Source organism: Stegastes partitus, unplaced genomic scaffold, assembly GCF_000690725.1.
Source record: "Stegastes partitus isolate 25-593 unplaced genomic scaffold, Stegastes_partitus-1.0.2 Scaffold1259, whole genome shotgun sequence".
NCBI classification, from domain to species: Eukaryota; Metazoa; Chordata; class Actinopteri; family Pomacentridae; genus Stegastes; species Stegastes partitus.
The window spans coordinates 103250-131247 of NW_007578990.1; the positions used below are offsets into that span (position 1 = coordinate 103250).

The following is a 27998-nucleotide window of genomic DNA, read 5'->3' on the forward strand; positions in this document are numbered from 1 at the left end:
TTTTCTTTTTCAATCCTGAATTTTAACAGATTGTAACTTTTAGAATACATCACCGTGTTTGTCAGTAGGTTTAGTTACTTTATGTGGAAAATCAATACAGTCCCTGTGTTTAATATCTCACATGTCCCGTAGATCGCTGCTCTGTCACACTTTCATCAAATAATTCCTCCAACATTTCAACATTTAGGACTCAACAGAACGACACGATCACTGCAAACTCTGCTGTTTATGTGGGTCACACAGCGTTGATTGCTAATTAGCAGCATCTGTCAACACTCGGCGTTATGTATATGTGGCTCAAATCGCTGTTTGAACTGCTGTTCCTCTGTCGGTACAGCCGCTGTGTGTTCAGCCTACTTTTCCGTACAGTTTGTTGTCGTAATGCTCCGAATGCTCCCTCTGACATTGAATTACTGGGTTCGCTGTGCCCAATCAGACCAACGACATCTTCCATACATGATTTCTGAATGTCTGAAATGATTCCAGCCACCTTTTCTCGACGCGGTTGTCAAGGTGATACAGCCAGTTAAAGACCTTTTTTCATAAAGTGCATCCTCTGTGTACAGAAGTGCAGTTTATGTAACAGCGGGGATAATAAGAATTTTTCTGAGTCGCCAAGCAGCAAAATGACCAAAGGAGTGAGTCTCTGTATTGATGTTTCTGCTCAGTCAGTCCGGGCAACTCCTGCTTTGCTCAAATAAGTGCACACTGCCGATAATGACAGACATCCATCACTTCTTTGACTGAGGCTGGTACACTCCTGCGCTCGCTCGCTGCCTCTGTGTGGCAAACCGATCCTTCACCGTCTGACTAAAAGGATTTGTGCCCCATTTTTGCGTCTCAGACAAGGTTACTTATCAAGCTTTGTTCCGACCAGCGTAATCTCATTGTAAGTCAGAATTAGGTGATGTAACGCGCAACAAATGCATTACAGCATCTTTCATAACATGCCGTTCTCTGAGGCAAGTGGGTTTCACGTAGCAGTAATGGACGCCCCTGCCCTCCCCTCCTCTCCCACCCCACCACCCTCCTCATAACCTCAGCGGTGCAAATACTCTGCCGCGCGCCCGCCGCTATGCATCCCACATTACCAGGCGAGTATTGGGTTCGTCGTCTTTGCTTATTGGTGTTTTTCCACGCGTCTTGTCCTGCTAGATATTTTTTGCCGGTCACCCCTAATGACCCAAAGTTTCTGCCTTTTTCTGAAGAGCGTCTGAGCCAGAAAAAAAAAAATAAAAATTGAATCTGCACCAAAAAAAGAGGGAAAATAAATGTCAGTGCAGAAAAATGCTGACTCCTATATGAGGGAAAAGTGAGCATAATGTCCACTGGAATGAATGTACAAGTGTATAGCTATTGTACTGTGTGAAAATGTGCACGTTGGTCTGCACTGACATTTTAAAGCAGTGGTTGTTTATTTTTATGTGTGCAGCAGAACGCGCTGAAATCCCAACGCTGACATCATCTTATGAAGTTCATATGACAAATGTGTTGTTAAACAGATGCCTGTTTAACCCATTAATGCAGCTTATACGTGAAACATGCGTTAAACATCCAGCAGAACGTCTTCAGCAATGTTCTCTCTGAAGCTGCTGATAATTCTCTGTTGGTTTGTCATAACAGTCAACATTTTTTAATTCATATAATCAATTCTCAGAATACAGTCGTGACTCGATAATCCAACCCTTAACGACCCAAAACCTTGCTATCTGACAGGTTTTTAGGAAAAACAAACCCATAGAAAATATCTTTAACATACCGACAGCCTTGGATTCTGACTCCGACATGACATTTAATGTCACCAATCAGGATAACAGCGTATTATCTGACTGAACAATCCCACAGATTGGCTACGTTCACACTGCAGGATTAATGCTCGATTTGGAATTTTTTGTGAAATCCGATTTTTCTGCGAGTTCGTTCACATTCCCAGTTAAACACGACTTGTATGTGATCTGCTGTGTGAACTTCATACGACCCAAAAGTTTCCCGCATGCGCAGAAGAGGACACGATGACGTCACACGCAGCGAGCGTGCTCAGTGTTTACGGAAGAAAACACAGATGGTAACGGTGGAGCATATCCACCACTCCTCTGTTGCCGCCGATGATGGAAACAGAACTGTGACCGTTAGCTAAACTAGCATCAGTAGCCAAGTACTGCCTGTGTGTTCTGGACACTTCCACCCCGTCGGAGTGCTCCCCGGGGTGGAAGTGGCTGGACCGTGCACAAGCGCACCGGTCAATTAGGCGTGAAATCCAGCGATGCGTTCTAACAATACACTAGTTATTATAACAACTATGAACAATAGATATTAACAACTAATGAGCCTTCCAGCATCAAGCCCTCCTTGTATCTGGACCTCCGTCTTGACAATCCGACAGTCTTGCTATCAGACATAAAAGAAGGTTTTACATTTAGTGTCGGATTATCGAGTCACGACTGTACTCAGTTCTATGTGTATTTAAAAGCCGTCCTTTATAAATAACTATTCAAATGTGTGTATTGTTGCTGAACAGTGTCAAGTACAACTGATGGTCAGAAGCATATTTACTTTTATTTTTGATATAACATTTTAGCATCTGAATTTGTAAAGAAACCCTTCTTGAAGTTTTGGTAGGATAAGTTTATATATTTTGTTGAACGAGGAGAATAAAAAAGTAATAAACGTTCCCAGAATGAAGCTTCGTGTTAGTCCAGGTAAACCACTGAACTCAGCTGGTCTCATCTCCGCTGCCTGATTAATGCAGAACCGACTACCGCCCGACTAGTGACATCCAATCTCATTTGTGTAATCATACCAGGCAGCCTTTATGAGTTTTCATTATTATTCTGATGACTCCCAATGCCGCTGCCACTTGTTGCCCCCCACCTCTCTTTACCACCTCAACCTCCTCCTGATGCGACCGAAGCTTCAATCGGTCCGACTTTATTTCAGTTTTCACGCGGCTCAGTGCAATTAAAGGTGCTTCACAGATAGCCAATCAAAAGATAATAAGTAGAGTAAAATAAAGCTTGATCACAAAGAAGACAAAGAAGTAAAAAATATAGAAAAGGACAAAGCATAAAAAAACAGTAAAATAATAATAAAAAACGGATTAAAAAGTGAAATGATGAAATAGATTAAAAACACATAGAAATAGAAAAAGTTGTAGAAACATAAAAAAATTAAATCGTGTCTTTCTTTGATAGTGTACCAGCTCGTATCAGGGGGTATTAGTTTCTCCCAGCAGAATCCTCGTTGCTGCTCAGATTCTTTGAAGAGCTGAGCTTTTTCCACCAAATTCAGCTGTTAAACAAGACCAATAAAGCCACACCACAGTGATCTCTGAGTGAAAGAGAAAAGTTTTGAGAAAATGTTGATTTGCTGTTACAGTCGTGACTCGATCATCTGACACTAAATGTAAAACCTTCTTTTATGTCGGATTGTCAAGACGGAGGTCGAGATACAAGGAGGGCTTGATGCTGGAAGGCTCATTTGTTGTTAATATTTATTGTTCATAGTTGTTATAATAACTAGTAGGGCTGGTACCAATAGAACTTTCTGGTCTCTGGATATTCAGGCCCAATTAATGATGGATGTCAGAATATTCAACACGGTCAGGGGACACTTCCACCCCGGGGCAGCGCTCTGACGGGGTGGAAGGGGCCAGAACACACAGGCAGTACTTGGCTGATGATGCTAGTTTAGTTAGCGCTCACAGATCTGTTTCCATTATCGGTGGCGGCGGCAGCGGCGCAACCATCCATGTTTTCTTCAGTAAACACTGAGTCGTCGTGTCCTCTTCTGCGCATGCGGGACACTTCTGGGCCGTATGAAGTTCACACAGCAGATCACATACAAGTCGCATTTAACTGGAAATGTGAACGAACTCACAAAGAAATCAGATTTCACAACAACAATCCGGTTTGAGCATTAAGTCCTGCAGTCTGAACGTAGCCAATCTGTGGGATTGTTCAGTCAGATAATACGCCGTTATCCTGATTTGTGACATAAAACATCATGTCAGAGTCGGAGTCCAAGGCTGTCGGTATGTTATTTTTAATTGGTTCTGTTCATTTTTCCTAAAAACCTGTCGGATAGCAAGGTTTAGGATTGTTAAGGGTCAGTTTATCAAGTCACGACTGTAGTTAGCACTGATGTCTACAAACAACACCAAACCCGAGTTCAACACACAAAAACAACGTGATAGAAAAGATGTGTATCATTGCTGCACCTTGATGACTGCACGTATTACAGGCAGACTGTTAGTTTGACATTTAAACACTCGAGCATCGACTGTTTTACTTCTAATCAAGATGATTCATTTCAAACAATCGTATATTTTTAAACAGATGAACATCAGGTGGTAACTTTTTTTTTTTTTTTTTAAATTTAAAAGTAGACAATTTTTTCCCATTAATATTTAACAGAAGTGCCATTGAGATCTGATTAAACGAGCACTTAAATAACAAGTGAAAACGCAGAATTGAAACCAATTACGGTCCTTCACAGAGTAAAATGAGTGTCGACAATAATGACGCTTTTTTTTTTTTTTTTTTTAAACGATGTACTTGATGTAATGATATTTCTCAGAGTGGGAGATGCATCATTTTAGACTAGTGCTGTTCAGATTAACGGCTTGATATAAGATCGTTTTAGTGATGTCATGTTTTTCTAATCATGCTGTGTTGTCCGGTTCTAGGTGCTCTGCTAGGAGGAGATTTGGGGAACTCCAATGGAGCGTGCCCGAGTCCAGTCCGTAAGTTAAGCTTTTGTTTTTCATGCTTCTAATGTTTGCGATTAGTTTGTGTGGATACAGACACACACACATAAACACGACGTCGTCCAGCCCTGCTCCTCTCTGCTTTCTCTATCTCAGCCTCTAAAAGAGAAATGATTTTTGAGTCTGACTCACGGACGGAGCGATGCAGAACATCTTATGTGTGGCAACAGGCTCGGCCACGTGTGCAACAACTCGCACAACCGACTCCAACCCGGTCGCACCAACACACACAAGCACGACAAACACCTGTTGACTGCCGACAGCTGAGGGTCACAGTACAAGCTGCTTGTAAACAGTCCAAAGAACAGAAAGGGTTTCAGGTTGTGAGAGGGAAACACAAGGAGGGCGTTTTTTTAAAAAAAAGGAGGAAAAGAAACTGACTAAGATTACGAAGCGACTTGCGTAAAGCTCCTCAGCTTGTTTTGTTTTCACAGTTTTGGAAACCAGAAGTAAACTGAATGTGTTTTGACAGTATTCCTAACCTGATCTGGAGTCTGTTACGTGACATATGCCTCTGAAAGCGAGCTCAACATTTCACTCCTGGCACCGGTTTTGTCAACTGCTGAAATTCAATTCGTTGCTGATTAATGACACGAATCGTAATGTCCGGTTGACATTACTCTTGATCGCCACAATAACTAAAATTGTAGTGCAGCTCCAACTTGAATACTAACATCTCTGTTGTTGTTGATTCTAAACAAATGCAAGTTAGAAATGTGGTTTTGCTCAACGATTGACTTTCTGAAGGCCTCGAATGCAGCTTGTCACTGTGGACAGTTTCCATTTGGTAGAAAAACACTGTAACACGGTTGAACTGTCCCTTTGAGACAAACAATAGGAAGATTGACTGGAGGAAAAATTGGGACGGCCTTCTAATCAGACTAAATTGCCATTTCATCTCCATTTACCCGCTCTGACATCGTCTTAGTGCTGAAAACTGTTTTCGTTTTGCCCGAAACAATCAGTGGTGAATCACACTGGTGTTATTTTCAGCCTTCCTGACTACTGTGGTGCACCGAGCAACCAGTCTGGTGATCCTTCCCTCTAAATATAGCAGAAGGACCACTGAAAATAGACGAAACCGACATTTAGAAATAAACTGGAAATGAGAAGTGAAACCAATTATGGTCACCCGTGAAGTTCCAAGATTTTTGTTTTTGTTTTTTTTTAACATTAAGATGCTTTTTTTTAAGGGTGTGTGATGTTTTTCAAACAAAAAGTAGGTGTTGTTGTTATTAGTTCACATATGCTAACCAGCCAGCAGTCTGTGAAGGAAGACAGATATAAAGATTAAAAGAATGCAACAATAAACAACAATATAAAATAGAGTAGAAATACTTTATTTATCCCAGACCTGGGAAATTATTTTCATACAGCAGCAAAACAGAAAAACACCACATAGGGTGCATCTAAACAAGTTTCTGGAATCTGTAAAGGGGCATCAGAGATGGTAAAAGTGCTCACATTCTTTACTTAAGTAGAGATACTCGGGTAAAAATAGAGTCTGGTAAAAGTAGAAGTACTGATACGACTTCTTTACTCAAGTAAAAGTAAAAAAGTACAGGTTCAGACAGTTACTTAAGTGCAAAAGTCGAAATGAGTTTTTAGCTTCGATGATACGCGATGCCTCTTTTGATAACTCTGCAAAAGAAAAAAAAAGTTTTAAGCACAAAATAGGATTGTTTTCATCCTTTACTGCACAGTGCTGCTACAGAGAGTAGAGTTTTCCATTTCAGCAACATGATAAACATTAAACATTATAATCAACATGGAAACACTCGTCTCTTCACGACTACCAACATCTTTTATTGAGCCTCAGCAGAAGCTGGTTCTCAAAGTTCTCTGAATGAAGACGTTTCAGCCCTTTTGGGTCTGAAAATCAGTCCTAAAAAGCCTCTGGCAGGCAGCTGAGGCAGGCCGGGCTGTGTTCAGCTTCAGGGACAAACTGCACACTGCTGGGAAAGATAAAGACGTTTGTTGTTACGTCTTTTACGTCGTGTCGTCATCCGTGGAAACAAGTAGCGAGCCAGTTTTGAGAATGTAAGGAGTAGAAAGTCCAGATATGTGTGTTCAAATGTAGAGAGTGAAAGTAAAAGGTCGTCAGAAAAATTAATAGTAAAGTACAGACACCTGCAAAATCTACTTAAGTACAGTAACGAGGTATTTGTTACTTTCCACCTCTGAGGGGGATACAATAGTGCATTAAACTTTGAATTTAGTGGGTTGCTGCCTTGCAAAGCTATGATTAGTCGACTGTTTTTCCAGCCAGGACCAGACCTATTTTATTTACTGAACAATTTACACGTACAAGCTTTAAAAAAAAAAAAAAAAAAAATTTACTGAACAATTTACACGTACAAGCTTTAAAAAAAAAAAAAAAAAACATCTTGAAGTGGAAACCAGCTGATTATAAAAGTATGATTCGTGTTGCCTCCGAACTGCTCGTCACACCTCGAAAATCACCAGTCGGACTCAGTAGCTGCTGTAACAATGGATTTAAAACTCTGCCGTTGCTTTCTGTTGAACTCTCGTCACTGCAGCGAGCTTCCCGTCTTCACCCACTCCTCCCCCTCTCATCCCTCCATCCACACCTCCTCCCCCTCCCCCCTCCGTTCCATCCTGTCTCTCTCAGCTGTTCCCCCTCGTCTTCCTCTCTGGAATAATCTACAGCCCCACCCGACTCACCACCTCCCCGCCCCCCTCCTACCCAACTGTCCCTTGTCTTGGCACAGGACTCTCCTCAGAGGTGACTTTGACACTGGCCAGAGCTCTCTCCTTAAATCCCATTAGCCGGGACAGATACTGCCAGCCAGCCCGTAGTAACAGATACGGTGGGAAGGTGTAGGGCTTTTTTTTTTTTTTTCTCCTTTCTATATTCAGTTGATAAACGTATTGTCTTAGGGTAAGGTGGGCCAAAATAAATCAATACATTTATATTAACTTCCCTGCACTGTATGAGAGGCATAAACCGAAGCCAAGTTTCGATATTGATTGGTTTTTCGAGGCTATTAATGAAAGAGCGCGCACGCTTTCTGTCAAGTGGCGCTCTTAAAAGTTAGCCTCGATCAATAAACAAGTGTTGTCTGAAGTCGCGTTGACTAGTAATCGAGGGGCCGCAGTGTGTGTGTGTGAATTCAGTTTTAAGTATTAAACTCTCAGAGGGTGGACGGTTGTAGGTGGACGTCGGCGGTCGAATGTGACTGCCGGGACGACTCCGCCTCGCGTCACCATTTCTTCATGCTTGGAAACATGAAACCTCATCATCCCAGAACCCGGCTCAGGTGACCCGATCCACCCGGATGACTGCTCCTCTCCTTCCTCCGTCATCTCTTTAATCACGCTTCCTTTTTCCATTTTTTTTTAATCCATTGTTTGCGTCTCTCCTTACCTTCCTCACAGTTTTCTCCCCCTGCTTTCTTCTCTTATTTCTTCCTCTCTCTCTCCCTTCTTTTGTCTTTTTCCCTCCTCCTCTCCCTGCTCCTTCTTTCTCACCCTTTTCCTCCCATCTTCTCCCTTTTGCTCCCCTTCCTCACCCTTCTTCTTCCACTCTCTTTCTCCCTCCTCCTCCTCCTCCTCCTCTCTTTTGGATCTGTCGTTCTCAGCTGTTGTCCAGGGAGCCAGGGCTCCGGGAATGTCACCATTGACGTCACCCGGCATTCCACACATTCCCACGCCCGACCTCGCGTAATAGGAGACATCATACGCGCACACACAAATTGCAGATACACACTCGTACGCCGAGAAGAACGCATGTAAAGGATAGAAAAAAAAAAATAAAGAGTACATGCAAACAGTCAGCTTACACCAGTGCAGCCTCAAAGTGTTTCTGTGACTCACCCACACTCGGAATAGGACTTATATATAGGAGCGGCTGGCTGTAAACTACTACACATATAGGAGTTAGTTGTCAACTCACGATTCAGCGTGATCTATTGTCTAAGGTTCAATGCATTTATACTCTTTATATTCCTTGTTATTGTTTAGAATAGGCAAGTTCAAGACGTCGTGCACAATACAAATCCTACAAATGTAAATAAAAAGTACAGAACGTCTTCATTTCTACAATTGAGATTAACGCGTCTTTAATGAGCGACGCGACCGAAAGAGCAGCTTGAAGGTCACACCACAACAAAGAGACCATCGAAGGGGCTGAACTCGGTCGGAGTAACTTTTTCCAAACACTTAATATCACCGTTATGTGATTTTTTTGTAGTAGAAGGACACGTTTCCTTCTCCTCACCGCTAGCGATAAGTGTCAACGATTTTCTCTCTCGTCCTCCAAATCAGTACTTGGGGGGGCGACCGATTATTGGATCTGATACTCGGCGTTATTCAACCAAATTAGCGGTATCTGATTCGGTTTAATCAGCTTAAGTTTCGAGATAAACGTCATTGAGATTTTCTGCCTCCAACAAATTGCGACGATTACAATAACAAATTACAAAATGTGAATGAAATCCTACTCTTTGTTCTTTAACCGGTGAAAAATTAGACGTAAAAAAAAAAACAAAAAACAGAAACTCTGATAATCTACAAACCAGTGTGTTGTTGTTTTGTAATTGAGTCCTGATAAGATAAATATAAAAAAAAAGTTCTCTTTATATTTAGCAACAAACAAAGACATTGGGAATTTGTTGAAGAGTCATTATAGAATTAAAATAACAGCAACGAACTCAGTCAACAGTGAGGTTTTGGATTATTTCAGCCTCTGATTTTCACAACTAACTTCACAGAATTAAGAACAAAAAAAAACTGCATTTCCGTCACATTTATTGTCTTTTGTGGAGGCAGAAATCTCAGTGATGTTTATCTCTAAACCTCAGCAGATTAAACCAAATTAGACACCGCTGAGAATATGTGATTATTGTAATTTTGGTGAATTCATTTTCTCCTCTCTCGTAGCAGGACAATGTTGTGCTTGTTGAGACCTCTGAGTTCACTGAAGAACCTATGGAGATGTTATGCTTCACGCGCGTTGTCACATTTTTGCGTCGGGATGCAGTTTTCCGCCATTTATCACTACATCCTGAATGTGCGCTTACTTTCCAGCAAGAATGCATCCGGGGCTGAGTTTTAAAATCTCCGTCGTGAACGTAGAAAGTCACAGAAATGCGTGAAGAATCTGCATCTGTGGATTCCAGCAAACCCAATACTTGTACAACATAGTGTAAACACACACACACACAAGGACGCCAGCACTGCAGGCTGTTGTCTGGGAGGGGATTTGTGTTGGCTGGAGGGCACCTGTAAAACATGTCAGTCGCACACACTCGCTTTCACTCCGTGTGTGGGTGTTTAACTCTAACAACTCGGGGTCAACACACAAATCAGCCAACCTCTACCTTTACCCACAAACACAAACACACAACGCAGATTCCCATCAGTCAGTGACGCAAGCGTGTCAGCGTTACGCAACAAACGCACACACGGAGGGTCCCGGGATTTCCCAGAAGCACCCGATGAAAGCAGCGTTCGCCAACGGGACGCAGGTGATTCGTCAGGTGACTGCTGGGAAACAGAGTCTTTCAACGTCTCCTTATCCTCCAGCGTCTTCCGTCCTTCATTATCTCCTCTCCTTCTTTCTCTTTTCATCGTTCACCTCCTTCCCCCCACATCCTTTTGAATCCCTGTTTTCGCATTCCTTCCCTCCTGTTTTTTCCTCTTTCCTTCTACTTTTTTTCTGTGTTTTGTATCTGCTTCCCATTTTATTTAAAACGTGGTCCTTTCTTCTTTGCCTCTTCCTCTCTTTTTCGGTCTCTACTCTTATTCTAACCTTATTTTTAATCCATCCCTTTACTTCCCACCTCTGATCTCTATCGCATGTCCTCCTTCTTTTCTAATTATTTTCTTCTCCGTCTCCTCTCTCTACCTGTATTCTGTCAGTTCTCTCCATTCCTAAACTCCTCCTCTCTTCACTACCGACTCCACACATCCCCACATCCTTTCGGTTCCTCCGTCGTCTCCTCCTTGCTTTCAACTATTCCCACTTCCTTGATTATGCTCGGGCATATTTCCTACTTCCTCTATCATCCTTGCATCCTTCTGTCCTTTATCTACCTTTTCCTCTCCTACCTTTCTCTCTTATCCTTTCTTCCTTCCCTACAGTAATCATTTTATCTTTCTTCCCTACCTTTCTACATCTATGTTGACCTTTCTTGTATCCATCCCTTCTTTCCTAACCCCATCACTTTGTTTTTTTTTTGTTCCCTGTCTCCTTTCTTCCTCAGCACACTGCTCTCTCCTTCCTCCCCTACCTTTCCCAAGTTCCTCCCTCCATCCTCTCACCTTTCCCTTCTTTTTACTTTCCATCCTCTTCCCTCCTTTCCTCCTTCCTAGCTACTTAACTCCTTGCCCACCTACTCTTTTCTTTCCACTTGCAGTGCTGGTAGAAGTTGGATGCTTTCACCTTCCTTTTTTTTTTTATTAGTTTTTCTTTTTGTTGATGGATTACGGATGATTTGTTTTAGTATTTAGGGGAAATGAAGTTAACTAGCTGAGCAGACACGTCAAATGAGCTTCCCTCCGTTCCGCTCTTAAACCTCCTCTGTGCTTTCTTTTCTTTCTTTGTCTGTATCCTCCCACTGAATGGTTTAGGGCCAGAATACATTTCTGATCTGCTGCTCTGTTAGGAACCATCCAGACATCTCAGATCATCTGTGACAGGTCTGCTTAATGTCCCAAAACTAAACATGGCGAAGCAGCAATTCGTTTTTTTTTTGTTTGTTTTTTTCGTTCGCCTCGTATCTGGAATAAAGTCTGAGAGGTCCGCACCAACATTTTTCTGCTTGATGCTGCCTTTAATTTACTTAATTTGGACAATTTATTCGTGCCTTGCACGGCACTAAAGCTGTGGCGCACATTTTATTTTCCGGTTTAATCAGTTTGATTTTGTTTTTTAGCCTTTTCTTTTTTTTTTATCTGATATTTCGTTTCGCTCTTTTTCAAACGTGTCTTAATAAATCTTCTTCTTATAATGCTTCATGTTTATTTCAGATCTTTGCTTTTTATGTCGTACATAAAGCAGTTTTCATTGCCTCAGTGTGTACAGGTGCTACACCGACAAACTTCTCCCAGCTCCTCTTTTTTTTTATTTACTCCTCCCTTTACTGCCACTGTGGTTGTTTTTTTTTTGCTCCTTCCCGCCTTTCTGGCCGTTCTACCTCCCATCGAGCTGATAACAGAGCTAGTGTTCACTTGTTGTTGTTGTTGTCAGGTTTATAGGCTCTGTGTGTGTATGTGTGTGTGTGTGTGTGCGTGTGTGTGTGTGTGTGTGTGTGTGTGAGACTGAGATGAAGCAGAGTCACATGCCGCTGTCGTCTGGAGGCGACGTCATGGAGAACTGCTATCTGCTATCACACACACACCCTCTCACTGCCTGTCTAAAGGGAATACAGCAATTGTGTGTGTGTGAGTGTGTGTGTCGGGGCTGGGAAAGTCCCTGCTGTCCCCCTTTTATAAACTCTGTGACTGAGTCTCTGTTTGAGTCGACTTGTCTTTCAACCTCAGCAGCACGGACAGGCTGCTGTCTGCTGGAATCTTGTTGTCATGACACCCAGATACCCCCCGATTCCTCGCATTTCTTCTTTTTTTTTTTTTTTCTCTAAACAACCTAATTGACAGTGAACAACCTCCACATGAAAACATCTTGCTGCTTATAGATCATATAGAAGTACACTATAGACTTTAATAGTTTTGCGACTAATAACCAGGTTAATGTTAAAGCACGCACACATTTGTTTCTTTACATAATGCATTTCTAAGCCCATTAGTTTAACCATCACTAACCCGAACTAAACCAAAAGCTAAGCTCTCAGTTTAGTCCCCCATGGTCGCACAGCGTCCTCATTGTCGGGTGTGCAGTCAGTTTAAAACCCCCACAGGTGTAGAAAATCAATACACCGACATGCTGTTCTGCAACTGAACTATGTCATGTGTCAGGTATGGCCGATTCTTTCAAAAAGGGGTGCGTTCGACAGATGCGTCCCTTCTGTAATGTGGCCTGTCACGTTGCTGGAATTCCCCCATCTAGGAAACAGATATGCTGTAGATAAAACAGTGAAAGTACTGTACGCTGCACAGAAAAGAGTTTTCAGCCACTTCAAGTCTGAGGATTTTTTTTTTTAAATTAGCATCTCCTAAAACCAAATGTGCCATTTTTTCCACTCTGTTCTTTTGTGTTTTCAAGATGCTCGTGTTTAGCAAATTCTTGAAAATAAATGGTTTGCATAGAAAATGTAGTTTTTTAAAATCAAAATGCTATAGAACAAGAAAGAAACATCAAATCTGAACAAGAAAGACGCTGCTCACTTAGATCTAATTCAGGTGTAGAAAAAAAAACAACCAACTGTTCTTTCTCTGAGGCTTTAAACTTTAATCTTGGGAAAGGCTCGACAAAAACAAACCTCAGAGTTTATAATGATATGCATCCACACGAGCACACATGGGAAATGCATCACACAAATGTGCAAATACATTTGAAGCTCCAACAATTGTCGTATTGTCATATACAGTGTATTTGAAGCCCAATCTAATAAACTGCACAGGATGAATTTTCATTGGTCCGCAGAAAGCAATTCTACCAGGGGCTCAATGACAGCGAGCGCAAAAGATGGAAAGAGTCCAGAGACATTTGTGTGTTTTTTGTTCTCACCGAACGGCGAGACGTGCGAAACAAAAAAGAAGAAAGGCGTACAGAGGAAGAGAAAACAGAAATAAAATAGTTCTGGAGAGAGCATGACACAGTTTTGATGTGAAGGAGCTGCAGAAAATCAGAATGCTGCCAAAAGACAGTGTTTGAGCTGCAGAAACAATGAGGGGAATGCGGCGCGACAAAGCGATCCAACTCGCTAATGAGAACGCACACAAACACGCGCAAAGAGTTCAATATACACGCACAGACAGTTCACAGGTAGACACACAAACTGAAAACATCAAAACGGACAAACGCACAACCTCCTCCTCCTCCCAGTCCTCTTCACTGAACCTCTCTCTCTCTCTCTCTCTGTTTGTGTCTCTGCAGCTAATGGCTACATCAGTGCCAGGGCCTCCCCGGGCCTCCTCTCCGTATCCAACGGCAACAGCCTGGGGAAAGTAGTCCTGGCTAAATCTCCAACTCCACCCAGCCCTCAGATGGTCAACAGCCGCAAGCCGGACCTGAGGGTCATCACTTCGCAGAGTGGCAAGAGCCTCATGCAGCTGGTGAGGAGAGCAGGACTGAGTGGAAACGGCACTTTAGTTGAACTCGAAATGAGTCGAATAAGTAGCGTCTTACAAATCACTGAGGCTTTAAAGGAAGCATTAGAAAGGACTCAGACGTAACGAGTATGTCTAATAACACAATGGGCCTCATGCAAGACGCACTCACATGAAGAGATTTTCATTAGCCGTTCAAGTGATCCACAGGTAGTCTGACTTTCCACCATAGACTGTATAAAAGCAACCGGCCCTGAAAAATGAAGCCAACCCGGAAGTGTCAAAAACCTACGTCCACTAGCTGCTGCCTCCAAAAAGCTCTGGCTCCCATAGACTGGAATTGGAAAAGAAGTGATCACAGATCACGAAATACTGCATTCCTACAGCTCAGGATTTTCTTCTTATTAGTTTTCATGGTCAAATCCAGAGATCAGGTGGCCAATCTGAAAATAAATCAATACTGAATTTTTAAAAAATCGTCAACATTTTGCGGGGCAAGGGGCGTGGCTGGCTTGATTGACAGTCGGCAGCGACGATGCAGACGAAGCGAGCAGAAGGCGGTAAATGTGGGCGGGGCAGAGAGGGCCCGCCTCTCAATCCGTCTGACCAATCGCTGCTCCTATGGCTCTGCCCCCCTCCCACGATTTTTGCGTCACTGGCTCCAAAAATCCAAGATGTCAACCAGGAAGTAGCAAAACACTGGCTTCATTTTCTCAGTGCAGAAACCAACGGGTGACGTCACGGTAGCTACGTCCATCTTTTATACAGTCTATGCTTTCCACAAGTGGGAAAAACAAACGGAGGGATTAAGAGTTTACTAAAATATATTCTAGCATGAAAACTATAGTCGGATCGTCTCAGCATCCAGTAGCTGTCTTCAGATCTTTGCTCAAGACTCTGTCCAGGGGGACGTCCTCTCAGCCTCCAGCAGCGTGCGTCATATCATGAAGATGTATTTCAATGAGCGCCCATTCCCCTGAACCGCTTCTCTTTTTAGCCAAGGACTACTGTTGCTTTAGCAAGATGTCTTTTGGTATCTACACTAAATCATTTTCTTTATTTGCCAGAGTACAACATCGTGAAGACAGCTGTAGTAGGACTGTAATTATTTGAAGCCTCTTAGTACGACTACCGGCATCGCTAAACTTGTGTAATGAGTTGTATATGTTTTTTTAATTCAGCTTAAATTTAAGGAGTTGGACAGGTCATTTTAAATGTCAATAAGGGGCATTAATTGTTCTAATAGTGTGCACACTCATCAGCAACTATTGATTAGGCTGAAAAAAGCACGGTGAGTTTGACTTTAAGCACCGGAAAGCGAAAATCTTCTTGCATGAGGCCCCTAAAAAAAGCTCCTGGATCTCTGCAGATCATCTACACCCGCTGCATCCATGTCCTCTTGTCCTTTTTCACTTTTATTGCCGGAAATAGAAATTAATTATATCCTGTCGAATCGCACATCTGTGTAAGCAACTCCAAATGTGCCTCTAGTTTACCAAATATTACATAATTTAAATTTCTCCTGCCAGAAACATGTAAGCACACAAAAAAAAAACCTCTCTGTCTATACATAGCAAAGTTAACTTGGCACTTAAAGTAGACGTCCCAGTCCAGATTGTATAGACAAACCTACAAGCAGACATCTTGGGGATATAAAAGAGCTTTTCATATCTTCTTTCTGCTCTGCAATTGAGCATCTGGATCCAGTCAGGTCTCCTTCAGTCAGACATCCATCAGTTTTGGCGCATTTTGACGTAACTGTTGAGGAGTGGAGGCCCCGTTGAGAGGACCATACATTTAATAGTTTCATTACTTTAGATAGAATTATTCTGGAAGTAATCCTCATTTTTTTTCTCTCTCTAGTTTTGTTCATATTTTGACGGCAGTTAGTTGTGACAGAAACTTAACCGTCCTCTGTTTTTTACTCCCCCCCTCCCCCTTCGCCCGGCCGTGCAGACAGAGGAGGAGCTGGAGTTGGTGAGTGAGGTGAATAGACTTCTAGAGATTTAGCATCATGGATGTGGTGTCAAAACTCTGTGTGACCTCACCAAGCATGAGTGTGACACAAATGCATCCCATCCGGGTCGACTGAGCCGCCCCGTTGCTTTCACGAGTGCAGAAGCAAAGCCGGTGGAGCGTCAGAGCTGCGTACAGACGGTGGACGAATCACCTGGTTGCATCTGTTCCTGCAAGATTTGAACACGAGTCTTCAGCGTTCACTACAGACTGGGCTCCACCGAGTCTGAGTGGAGCTGTAGTTTCAAAAATGACTCCTATTTGACTCCTAAAAACCTGTTTCATGAAGTCACAAGTCACAGGGCTTCTAGTTTCAGTGTATTTGGCAGATACTTTGTCTGAAGCGACTTACAAAAAGCAGACTACATTCAAACCAAAACTAGAAATGCATTGCTTTTAATTGAATGATTAAAAAAGATCTATAGCACAAGTAGTCTAAAAGAAAATGGATTTATTACGCTGAGTTTTAACAGGGGGAAAATAAATCATTATTTCAAGCATCTCCTCGACACGACAGACGTGCAGCTTAACTTGCAATTTACATTTGAAGACTTTCTTCTTAAGAAGACTTGGACATATGCTAATTTGCATTCTTGCCAAGAGTTCGATGGAAAGATTGATACCAGTCTCATGTATATGTGGATAAAGGCTAAGCGGCAGCCAAATACAGGCCAAGCTGTACAAAGGTAACAAAAACCTCCCAGAAAGAGTTTATCGTATTTGTTAATTGGTAGAAAAAACAATACACGTGAACAGTTTCAAAGACAAACTTGCCCCATAACATACTGGGTTACTAGTATGTCTGAGGTATTTTCTTGGCGAGTAGTTATCCATCTACTCAGTTCAATCTCTGCAAGACAGCAAATTGATCTCAAAGTTAAGGTTTAATTCAGACTTTACTTTAAAAAAAAAGACAGCTGAAAGTACCATAAAGTGATTTTATGTACAAGTAGGAAATGGACCGATCCTTACTTGACAATGCCAGTAACTTACTCTTCCAGCTGCTCACTTGACAACTGTAATCAAGTGATGTGATTGGCCTAAATGGCATTTCAATCAAATCTATCCATCTGAATCCCAATACTGTTACTTTCTGTAAATTCCAAAAATGAGAGGCTTAACAATATTAGTTTCCTTTTCACAGTTCTTGTGTCCTTCAAGCTAAATCTTATTAAATTTGAAATCGATTTTCCATTTTTGAATGCCGTATTACGAGAAAGTAAGGAGTAAAATTTTGTTGCATTTTGTGATCTCACGAGCAAATTGAATCAAAAACCCCCCCAAAAAAATATTTATGGTACAGTAGAGCCCAGTCTAAAGTGACATTTGTTCAACACAAATAGACTGTAGAGAAGAAATATTGAGGGAACCGGAGCAACCAGCTGACTCTCTGCTGTGTGTTAAAGCTGCTCAGCATGTGCATGTTTGGTTTCATCTGAGTGTCGACTCTCTGAGGATCAGCGAGGAAAGCTCACAAAGTCTCCAACCTGGAACGCAGATGGACATGTCAGACTCGGATACGCTGACCCCTTCAGTCCTCCGCACACATGCATGCTGACATGTTCATGCATATTTCTTTGCATAAATATACACTCACCTCGGAACAAACGCGCACCTCACATTGTGTATTCATTCCTCGCATACCTCCCTGCGCACAGACCTTTTTTCCAACACAAACACGTTCCTGCACACACACACACACACATGCACTCTTCGGCGCTCATCTCTTCCCCCCGTCAGCCTTGTCGATGCATGCGTTCCTGTCAGCATGACTCTCCGGCACAGCGATGCCTCTCATAACACCTTCCACCGCGACGCTACATAACACAAGCACCCGGCCCTGGCGACAGCGTTGCCTTGCCAATGCCACCTCGAGATGCGAGACTTTTCTCATCTTGCACGCCGATGTTAAAGTGTCACAGAAAAAGTTAAACACCTCGGAGAGAGCTGAGGTGCTTGGATAGGAGCAGCAACGCTTCTGGCTGTGGCGTGATGAATAAAACATCTTCCACTGGCCCGCGCACACAACATAAAGTGATCTGTTTGTCATATCATACTTTAGTTATCGGCTTTCAGTTAGATTTATTTGGTTTTTTTAATTTAATCTGCTAACAAAACTTTAAAAGTGGCAGGAAAACCAGGGCTGCAAGTTAGTCGCTGCACTTCTGCTTTGTAAACCAGAGGGTACAATTAAATCACAGATGCTTATTTATTTCAACTGGAAGTGGAACAAGCTGTGTTTATAGTGCAATATTTCAGTAGTAATTGAATTGTTTCTGGTCACATTGCAAGGTCTCTGCATCCACTCTGCTGTACAGTGGAAAAGCACATGCTAACCATTATCATTATTGCTGTTGAAAATGGATGAAGTCATGTGCCGTGAACTTCTACACTCAGTCCATATAAGGAGAAAAAAGACATGATTTGTTGTGGAACCGGACCAGGTTTTTCTCACGACGCAGAGCCACAACACTGGATACATGGATCCAGGGAAGAAAGGGTTTGGTCGTAAATCACACACGGACGTCGTGGCCAAAGAAGTTTCAAATCCTCTGCGTGTTTTCAGAGATTCCATCAAAACTTTCAGATGCAATTATGTTAGTGGCATACTGGCACAGGGAAAGATGCACGAATGAAGTACACTGTGCGCAGAGGAGATGCAGATAATTGTACCAGGCGTAAATCTTATAGTTAGATTGTACACGTTGAACGTATTCACTTCTTGCAACTTTTCTTTCGGTAGCTGACAACCCTCTGTAACTGCAGATCCCAGCTGTAGCAGTTAATCTCCTCTTCAGCTCCTGATGTTCAGCTTTCTCTGTCCGTCTCTCTGTCTTCCCAGAATGCTCAGCGGCTAGGTGGCTCCCAGGTGGCACAGCCGCTCACCACACCAGTGGTCTCCGTGGCAACACCCAGTCTCCTCGCGCCCTTCTCTGGCATGCAGACGGCCTACAACACTGGTAAGACATGGAAGGCGCCGCCGCCCCACGCAGCAAGACGAGGCGTTTTATCTGTCTGTTAGCATCAGGGCAGGAGAGACACTGCTGAATTAAAATAATAATAATAAAACAGAAAAAAGGTAAAACATAATGCCAAGTAAAAGATATGGTCTATATTATGTTATGAGAACTCTTGAGTGCCATGTAGAAAAACTTGAAAACCTTGCAGTGTGATGCCACAAACCACTATGAATATTCACTTTGTTCATTGTGTGAGAGCTTCTGGAATGATTCCACTTCAAAGGTCTCCATTAATATGGATTAGCCCTGATTAATATTGATGCGCCAGAAAGTTGTATGATGTAAAACAATCCCCCTCACCCCTCCTCTCCATCTTCTTTCTCTTTCTTTTCCCCTCTGCGTCTCTCCCCCCCATCCATCCCTTAATCCCAGAGTACCAGCTGACGAGTGCAGATCTCACAGCGCTCCAGACGTTCACACCACCAGGGCTGGTGCCTGGCAACATGGCTGCCTGGCAACAGCAACAGCAACCAGCAGTCTCCCAGCAACAACAACAACAACAGCAACAGCAGCAGCAGCAACAGCAGCTGAGCTTGGCGTCACTCAGTAACTTGGTGTAAGTTCCCTTTTCGTCCTTTAGCAAACCCAGAAATGAGATTGATTCACCAGTTTCCTCCTCTTTGACCCCTTCCCTCAAACAAGTCACGAGTAGACCTTTTACACCTTTCCCAGATTCAATCTTAACATGTGCTCATAGAACAGTTGAAGCACCTCTCCTGTACAAAGCTGTAGCATCACCCCAGCTGCGGTTGATTCATCTTTGTGGTGACCTAGATACTTCCTCCCCACCCTGCATCTTTTCCCCTCAGCTCCAAGTCCCACTGCAGTCCCACTCTGATTTAGCTCCTGGTAGCGAGGCTAGGCTGCTAGCTGTGTTATCTGGCACACCAGATTACAACTCTAAAAGCTACACTTCAATACTCCTTTTTTTTAGCCAGCCAAGAAATAACTGCATAATGTGATGTCAGTCTGTAGTTTACCCTCAAGGTCACACTCAGGACATTGGCAACTAGTCCCTTTGTTTCCCTTGTTCGCTTTGCCAGTTTTCTCTATTTTACCTTAAAGCCAAATTAATCTGACTCCTTCCAGAGTTTAACCACGTAATTGCACCTATGGCCCACTCACACAGTTGTGTTCAGTTATTTAGGCCTTTACTCCACTACTGCTCTCCTCAGGATTGCTCCGTGACGCCTCCATGACTTATCTCCCGGTAGTTTTGAAACAGAAGACTACTTTGTACTATTATAATTTGAATTTGGTTCTCATGTTTTAAAGGTCAAGTCACAGAAGTGCGAAAGCGTACAACATGTACAGGTCGAAGTCTGAGAGCTGAGAATAAATACTTCATAGCAAAGACTCTTGACTTAATTGCATTGCATGGTCAAACTTAGTTTCTAAGATATGCTGCTGGAAAATTCCCAGTGCAGCTTTTCTTCAGCTAAAAATGAAAACAGCTCCTTAGAAAGTCACATTAAAGTAACTAAATCACCTTTGTTAACGCTGCTACTAAGGTGGGTCCATGAACTGAATATAAATGATGGATGCAGCCACTTCTTTTGTAAACTACAGTTTGGAATTTGATCCTTTCAAACCAGACATGGTGAGCGAGGGGCGGAGCTCACTGATAGCTCTTTGACACTTTATCGTCTATTTTACTCCCACTTCAACCGTAATTTACAAACTGAACATTAAGTTGTTCTGAAGGAGACTTCTCACTACAGACTGACACCATAAACTCATTAGAAAAATGTCAACTAAGGGAACAAATCAAGTGAGAAATCGAGTCATTGTCTCCTATACAATTGGGCTCCTTTATGCAACCAGTGGAGTCGACCCCTGCTGGCCGTTAGAAAGAATGCAGCTTTAAGTCACTTCTGCTTTGGCTTCACCTTTCAAACATGGAAGCTACGTCCATCTTTTAAATACTGTTTTTGAGTGGGTCATTCATTTTAGCCAAGTTTGCACGCCACAGAGCTAAATACTGATGACTACAACTCCAGTAACACATTTATCATTGTTTTGTGTTTACTTCAGGGTTTTAGTCCTTGTCATGAGGTGTTTACATTATTTTGTACTCATTACAGGTAGACGGGAGGCTAAGTAAAAAATGTGCATTTTACAAATTCATTGCCAAACAACTATAGTATGAGCTATCTTAATCAGACACAATTCTGTCGTACAAATTGAGCTGGTAGTGCTAAGTCTTTGTGTGTCCAGTCTGGCTGTGCTAGGCTAACCTGTGGATGGGGGAGCAGCTTGTAACTGCCTCTTGTTTTGTCCTCCCTCCCCCCTTTTCTCCACAGCATGTGGGGTGCAGAGAAACAGAATGCGGAGATGGTTAACTGCATCTCCAATTTTGCTGCTAACCTGAGGTGAATGACATGATAGCATCTAGTGCCGTGCAGCTCTGCCATGCCATTTATCTGTCAAGTCATTATACACTCCTCACACACCCAGTTATGAGTGTATAATAACGTGGCAGCGTGTGATCAAAAGACTTCAAAGAAATTTACACAATAGATCCAATTACATGACAAATATGATGTCCAGCCATCTTCTCTTTTCATTTACATGTTGGATGTGATTCCCGTTGCTTTGCTGTGTCTGCTCTTCATTGCTCTTTCAGTTCCGTTGAAGCTAAAGCACTTTGTTCCTTCCCAGATTATCGGTTTACCGGTGTGATTCTAAGAGTTCTTACGCCACTGAAAGCTCAGATCTGAAGCTCTTTGGAAGTGTCAGGCACAAAGAGGACGAAGCTTCAGCGTGACAGCCGCAGCACCTTGCTAGGTTCTGAAAATGAAAGGAATCTCTGGGTGCTGCTTTCAGTCCCCAACACTGAACCAGCGCACAGCTGTGTGCCACCGACACGCTTACCGCATTAAAATTTTATCTTTCAGCCATTTAGCTGTCACTCTCAGCTGACAGTCAGACACAAGATTCAATTCCTCAGATACATGTAGGCCATAAATTCCTACAGTCACATGACTAAGAGAATAATTTAGATGTAGCTGAGCTGTCAAAGTCAGTTACATACAAGCAGATACAAAACATTTATTGATTTGCAGTTTGTTTTTGGATTGAATCAATGAACCTCTAACATCTTAATGCTTTTATCTTTTTGCTGGTTACAACCATCGCAGCTACAAATGCATCTCAGCTTTAAGTTCATTTGAGAGATTGCACAGAGATTTAAAAATACCAGAAATGTGTGAAAAAAGACCCTTAATAAGTGTATCTGTCAGCAGAGAGACCGTTGTTTGTTCTTCTGTCTGACAAGCTGAAAACTGTCCATGAAAATATGATAATAGGTTGTTTGTTATTGTATACAACAGCTGGGACTCCAGGGGGTTGAGCATCTTTGAAAAAGCAGCATATAGTTAACAGTCACCACCAGCTCATACGCAGCAGAACTCTTCATATCGCCTTGTAAATGTTAACAAATGGCAGTCCAGATTGTATGAAATCCTTCTGCAAACAGATCTGTTATACCGCTCAGAGATTCTGAAGAAGCAGCCAGCAGTCATTTCCCTGATTTTTTAGCTGTAACGTTCCAACAACTGTTTCTCACTGAGGGAAATGCAGACATCGTTTATTATATCACGATTATCCTTAACCTAGGTTTGCTACTGCTGTACGGCTGCAGCTCTTAACCTCAGAAATAGTGCAAAGTCACACGTTTCCAGAACCAAAAGTGGTGTTGTTAAATTAGTTCTTCTGTAAAGAGCCACATTTTTTTTAAATCTCACTGTTCATCTGTGTTTAATTCGATCCTGAAAAACATTGTGAAGGTCCTAGTTGTAAATAATACAAGATGTCCTGCACATTACTTGGACTTCTATTTGATCCATAATCATGCAGGGCAGATTTTGATGGTGACAAAGTTTCAGCACCCTCATGTTTGACACCAGAATCGCCACCAGGCAGGTTTGCTGTGTTGTGTGTGGGATCAGAAAAACAGAATCGCTGTCACCGAAAACAAGCGAGCACCACAGAAATGTGGGAAGCTTTCCCAGCACACCAAACTGTTCTCTCGGCACGACGGAAAATCGTGCTGTCCTAGGACAGCATGGGCAGACGTGGGCACTTCTGCAGCCCAGACTGCTCCGCTTTGTTTTTGATTTCATCGCAGCGCGGCCTCACAGCATGCAAGCAAGCCCTTCCAATCAAATAGTGATTGACGGCTTGGCTGCGAGCCTCGCCTTCGCTGTCGTCCACACTTTTCCTCGCCGCAGGCTCCGCAAGGAAATGATTTCTGTCATCTTACTCTCTCCCATCCCCCCTTTTTAATCATCCCTTCTTCCACTACTGCCGTCCTTCCTCTTATTTCCTGATCTTTTTGTCAAGCTCGGTTAATTTGGTGTACACCTGTTGACTCTCATCTTCCCCCTGACTCCCCAATCTAAATGTTAATGTCACGGCTGCCCCCTGAACCTCCTCTCCGCAGAGCCTCGCTTCCAGCTTGTTTGTGTGTTTATATAGAAGGGCTCTCCGGATAACCGGTTGTTGCAGGACGTGTTGTCATTGTTTGTTTTCTTGCTGAGTCGATGTGTTATCAGCAGACAGGGCCTCCATTTGGGACACTTTAGCAGGAAATGAACAGAATCACTTTTAGCTAATGTTTGCTTGTGTAAGTGTTGTTTTGTCCACTCAATCCGTCCACATCGGTGCAAGTCTTTCAGTGTTGGGCTTACAGAATGGATAAAATGCTGTGTTAGTGACAAACATCTGTAGCGGCTTGTGCTTGTCTCACTTTGTCCTTGTTTTTCATCCCGAAAACACACTTTCTTTCTCTGTCTGACTCCACCTACCCTCTCCCACACAGCTTTCTCTCAGCTGTGGTTTAAGAGGAAAACATTTGCAGACAGGGCACACGTTGCTAAATTGCTTACAGGACACACTTGTTTGTTGGCAGGGCACAATGCACACATGCTATCAGAGGCTGATCAGTAAAACCTCCCAGGTGGAATCAGTGTTTTCCCAGACTACAGATTAGAAACTATAGCGGCTTCATTATACTTCCTTCTACCTGTAAGATAAAAAAAAAAATGCAATTTATGTGTTATGGAGTCCCAAGTGTGTAGCCTGTTTGTTTATGCATCACTGTGATATAAGATGGTCCCAGGTTAGTTTATTAAGAGGCATAAAACGGCTTAACAGGCAGCTATTAGGCGCTCAGAAATCTCTGCTTACCAGTAGAGGCTGATTTGTGCCAAAAGCCAACTATTTCAAGTGTATTGGAAGTGACTGTATAAAAATGCCATGCATGTGAATGACTATGAAATTTCTGTCTGCACCAGCTTTAACACTTCCTGCCACGCACAACCGCCTCCAACAACATTGCAGCGTGACCGAAGCAGCTGTTGAGCCTTTTGTGTTTTTGTAGTAACCATGTCTGGATTGACCACGACTGGCCTCCGTCCCACTGTTTCCCTGCTGTTTTAGCTTTTTTAAACTTGCTTGTCTCTTCTTTTTTTTTTCTCCCCCCCAACTCCCTCCACAGCTTGGCTTCTCAGTCCAACTTGCTCTTTGGCAGGGAGGAGGGCCTCTGCTGGTACTGTACTCTTTACACTTCAGCCACACAGCTACAGCACGCTGCTTTCCCAAAAACATCTGCTGCACTGAGGAAAATCAGTTCTGAAAAGTTGCTACTGACGTGAAGTCGTTTTGATCTTGTTAAGGAATAAATAAGCGCGAATGATCCCTACGTGGCAGTTAAGCCAAAACAGCACTGATTGGTTATAAGCAATTCAATTTTAATCACACAAATTGAACGAATATAAACTATTTTATGGCTGAAAGTAAAAATGTACCACAACATTAAGCAGCTAAATAATGCTGTCTAGCCTTTCCTTTTTTAACTCTTCATCACCCAACCCTCCTTCTGTCTTCAATAGTTTTGATTTAAGTTGTCCAAAAACACAAGTCAATACATTTAAGGTGCATTTAAAATCATTGAACTTTTCATCGTGCAAATCACCTCTCTCTCTCTCTGGAAACATGAGCTGCTAGATTCTACTATGTGTGGATGTAAGTTCCCGCTGATTGAGCTTCTTTAAAAGTGAGCTCCAGATTGACAGATTTAGTGTGCGGGACTTTAAAATACCTATATGTACGTCGGTTACTTCAAAACAAATTCGCACAATGACAATAAGCTTATTTAGTGCTAGATAAATCTCTCTAGTTCATTCCCATGCTGGTGCACTGGGAGTCAATTGTTTACCTAGCAGTGATTAGTTTGCCATGATTGAAGATCAGGACTGGGCTATAACACCAACCAAAGAAAGGGTCCAAGAAACATTTCTAATGCTCTGGACAAAAAAAAAAGAAGAAACTCTCAGAGGAAGGATTACAGTCTAACGAAGGAAGTGATCAATAACAACAAGCACACTTAATTAGTGTTATTACTTTTGCTGCCAGATGGGGGCGACAGAAGTTCCCCACTGCAGAGCGAATCAACACCAAAGCAGCACAGGAGGATCCTTTAAAAGATTCCTTTATTTATCTCCTCTGTACTCAGTTGAAAGCACAGGCGTTCTGTTAAGCTAAAAGAACACTGATGACATGCCTCTTAATTACACTCCAGTGCACTTTAGCAGCTGTAAACACTTGTGGACATATAGTGGTTGTCACTACTTTTATAGTTTGCTTGGAAGAATTCATTTACTTTCTACTGCTGAGCATGTATTGCTCCTTTAACGCAGTCGCCACCAGGGCACGAGTTCTGTACCACATGCAGACTCTTGCAAACTAGCGGTTTGTGTTGAAACAGCTCTCCAAGAATACCACAAGACATTTTCACACAATAAGTAAGACTTGAAAGCTGATCTTAATCTGTAACACTGATGAAACCCCCGCCCCCCTTAAAATGTCTAACAATACAAAAACTAAATCTAAGTAAACAATTGCAAACAGCACTAACAGTCAGTTGCCACACCTAGGAAACTGTGAATTATAGCACGTTGTTGTGGGAATGACAACTGTCAGCAAAACGATCCGATCGGAATTTAATTGGAGACGAGTTATTTCTGTTGATCCTCAGAAAAGCAGAGCGTTTTTTTTATTTTTTATTTTTTTGGGGAAACAACGGCTGCAGCTCACCGCGCCCGCACTGTAACCGAGTGTCTGCTTCTGGCTGTGCTCGCTGTGTTGTTAGTGCTCGGGGGGGTAGCCTGCCGCTCTCGCCTTCATCACTGTCACTGGCCCGCTGACTCGGCCGTTTTCACTCGCCATAGCAACCGCACCCCCGTGGCACCGCCATCCATCTACCTGCGCCCGCCCGAGCCACGACGTGCAGGTTTGATGAAGTGGGTACGGCGAGAGACGGAGTGAGCTTCGCCGCCACCGAGGGGATTTATGCGTGCATGTGTGTGTGAGGAAAGGGAGAGAGTGCAAGAGGGAAGGAGCATTTGTATGTAAGGCGGCGAGAGAGCACAACTTTAACTCTGTGTGTGTGTGTGTGTGTGTTCGTGTGTGTTCGTGTGTGTGTGTGTGTGTCAGATGGAGGAAGACAGTGAGCACATTTGAGTACCGCAGACCCAGATCGCCTGGAGGAGTGCTATCTTAAATTCCCCTCTCAGTCTGCCAGTAATTGAGGGAATATTAGAGATACAGTGCTGCAGATGGCTCATGATATGACATATTAGAACACACCCGAGGGGCGAAAACGCAGTAATTGGGAGCTTCAAATTCAGATCTTCGTGTCAAGCTGTGGTAGAGGGTGAGTTAGAGCGAGCCCAATCCGAAAAATCATGTCGACGCCGTCAAAGGAGCGAGCCACAGTGCAGCGTCAACAGTCGGTGTCAGCCTCAGTGACAGGTTCGACTCAGCCTCCAGCCAGCGGAGGAGGAGGAGGTGAAGCCTGAGCGTGAGGGCGGAGGGGCTGATCAAAGAGTTGTCGCAGGTAGAAGCGCAGACGGTGGCGTACACGAAAGCTTTTTGGCACATGGTTTTTTTTTGTCCTGAGCGTCTTAAGAGGCTCGTGCGTGGAAACTATCTTTAGAGCGGCTCAATCAAATGTTATTGTGTTCCCCTTCAGGCCACCATCCTATTTTCTAAACTTGTGAACATTTTAAATGGGTGTTGTGCGTCTTGTCATAATCAGGAAAAAGTTGGTTTGAAATATATTCATTGAGACAGCAGCAGAGAGGAGAGTGTGCTGATTAGCCTTCATTAATGTAAAGTCGGTGTGTGTGTGTGCTCAGAATGCATTCAGGTACAGTACTGGGTGTGAGGCAGCTTTCAGAGCCCAACACACCATCACTTTATATGTAAAACAGTCCAAAATAGACTTGAAGCATTCTGTTCAACTGTAGATTAGTGCAAAAACAAACTCCGCATTCATTTATTAATTCTGTGGTCGCCCTTTCACCAGCGATAAAACCACACAGTCAGCCGGCTGGAATGTTGTTGCCACCCGATGTGACGTCCAATCAAATCCACGAAATCATGCATATCCTGATAAATTAATAGGCCCACATCTATTGTTTGCCATTATGACAGGATTTTATTTATTTATTTTTTGCTTTGACAACTTTTCATTGCTGTGAAATCTTTTTTGTCGGTGATCAAAAAGTCCTGAGAACGTTTGTGCATGAAGTCTGTCACCTAAGTCGCTGTCATAGGTCAGGAAACCGTGCGACATTGACAGGAGCATCTGGGTTATACTCAGTTTTTGTGGTCGCTGGTTGGTTGCCATTTGCAATTTCTTCATGAACTTGAGCACAAAGGAAAGCAGCGTAGTTTGTGACAGTCAGCCAGCAGCCAGGATGAGCCGACATCACGCTGAGCGCTATCATTGGTGACTTGAGGTCAGACTTCCATTGAGAGAAGAAACGGCAGTTTTTAAAAGTGAAAAACACCGTGCTCACGTGGTTGTTAATTAACCCACAGCATCTACTGTAACGCCCTGAGGTGTCTGAGGCACAACGTTGTGGCACAGGAGTTCTTCAGTGTGTTGTGTAGCTGCTCACAGCCCAGTGATCACACTTCTTTATAACATTCTAGAC

At 42.9% G+C, this 27998-nt stretch overlaps 1 protein-coding gene across 8 annotated transcripts in view; it reads left to right on the forward strand.

The window, feature by feature from the left end:
- mef2d (myocyte enhancer factor 2d) overlaps positions 1-27998 on the forward strand; it is a 73613-nt gene that overhangs the window by 43534 nt on the left and 2081 nt on the right. For 2 of the 8 annotated variants that reach the window (XM_008297922.1, XM_008297920.1), the window contains exons 6-11: positions 4685-4741; positions 13785-13963; positions 15914-15943; positions 18816-18933; positions 19366-19549; positions 21297-21365. In XM_008297922.1, coding sequence (XP_008296144.1) covers positions 4685-4741; positions 13785-13963; positions 15914-15943; positions 18816-18933; positions 19366-19549; positions 21297-21365 — 637 coding nt within the window. The remainder of the gene's footprint in view (positions 1-4684; positions 4742-13784; positions 13964-15913; positions 15944-18815; positions 18934-19365; positions 19550-21296; positions 21366-27998) is intronic. The other 6 variants (XM_008297926.1, XM_008297925.1, XM_008297924.1 and 3 more) reach the window with 4 other exon arrangements.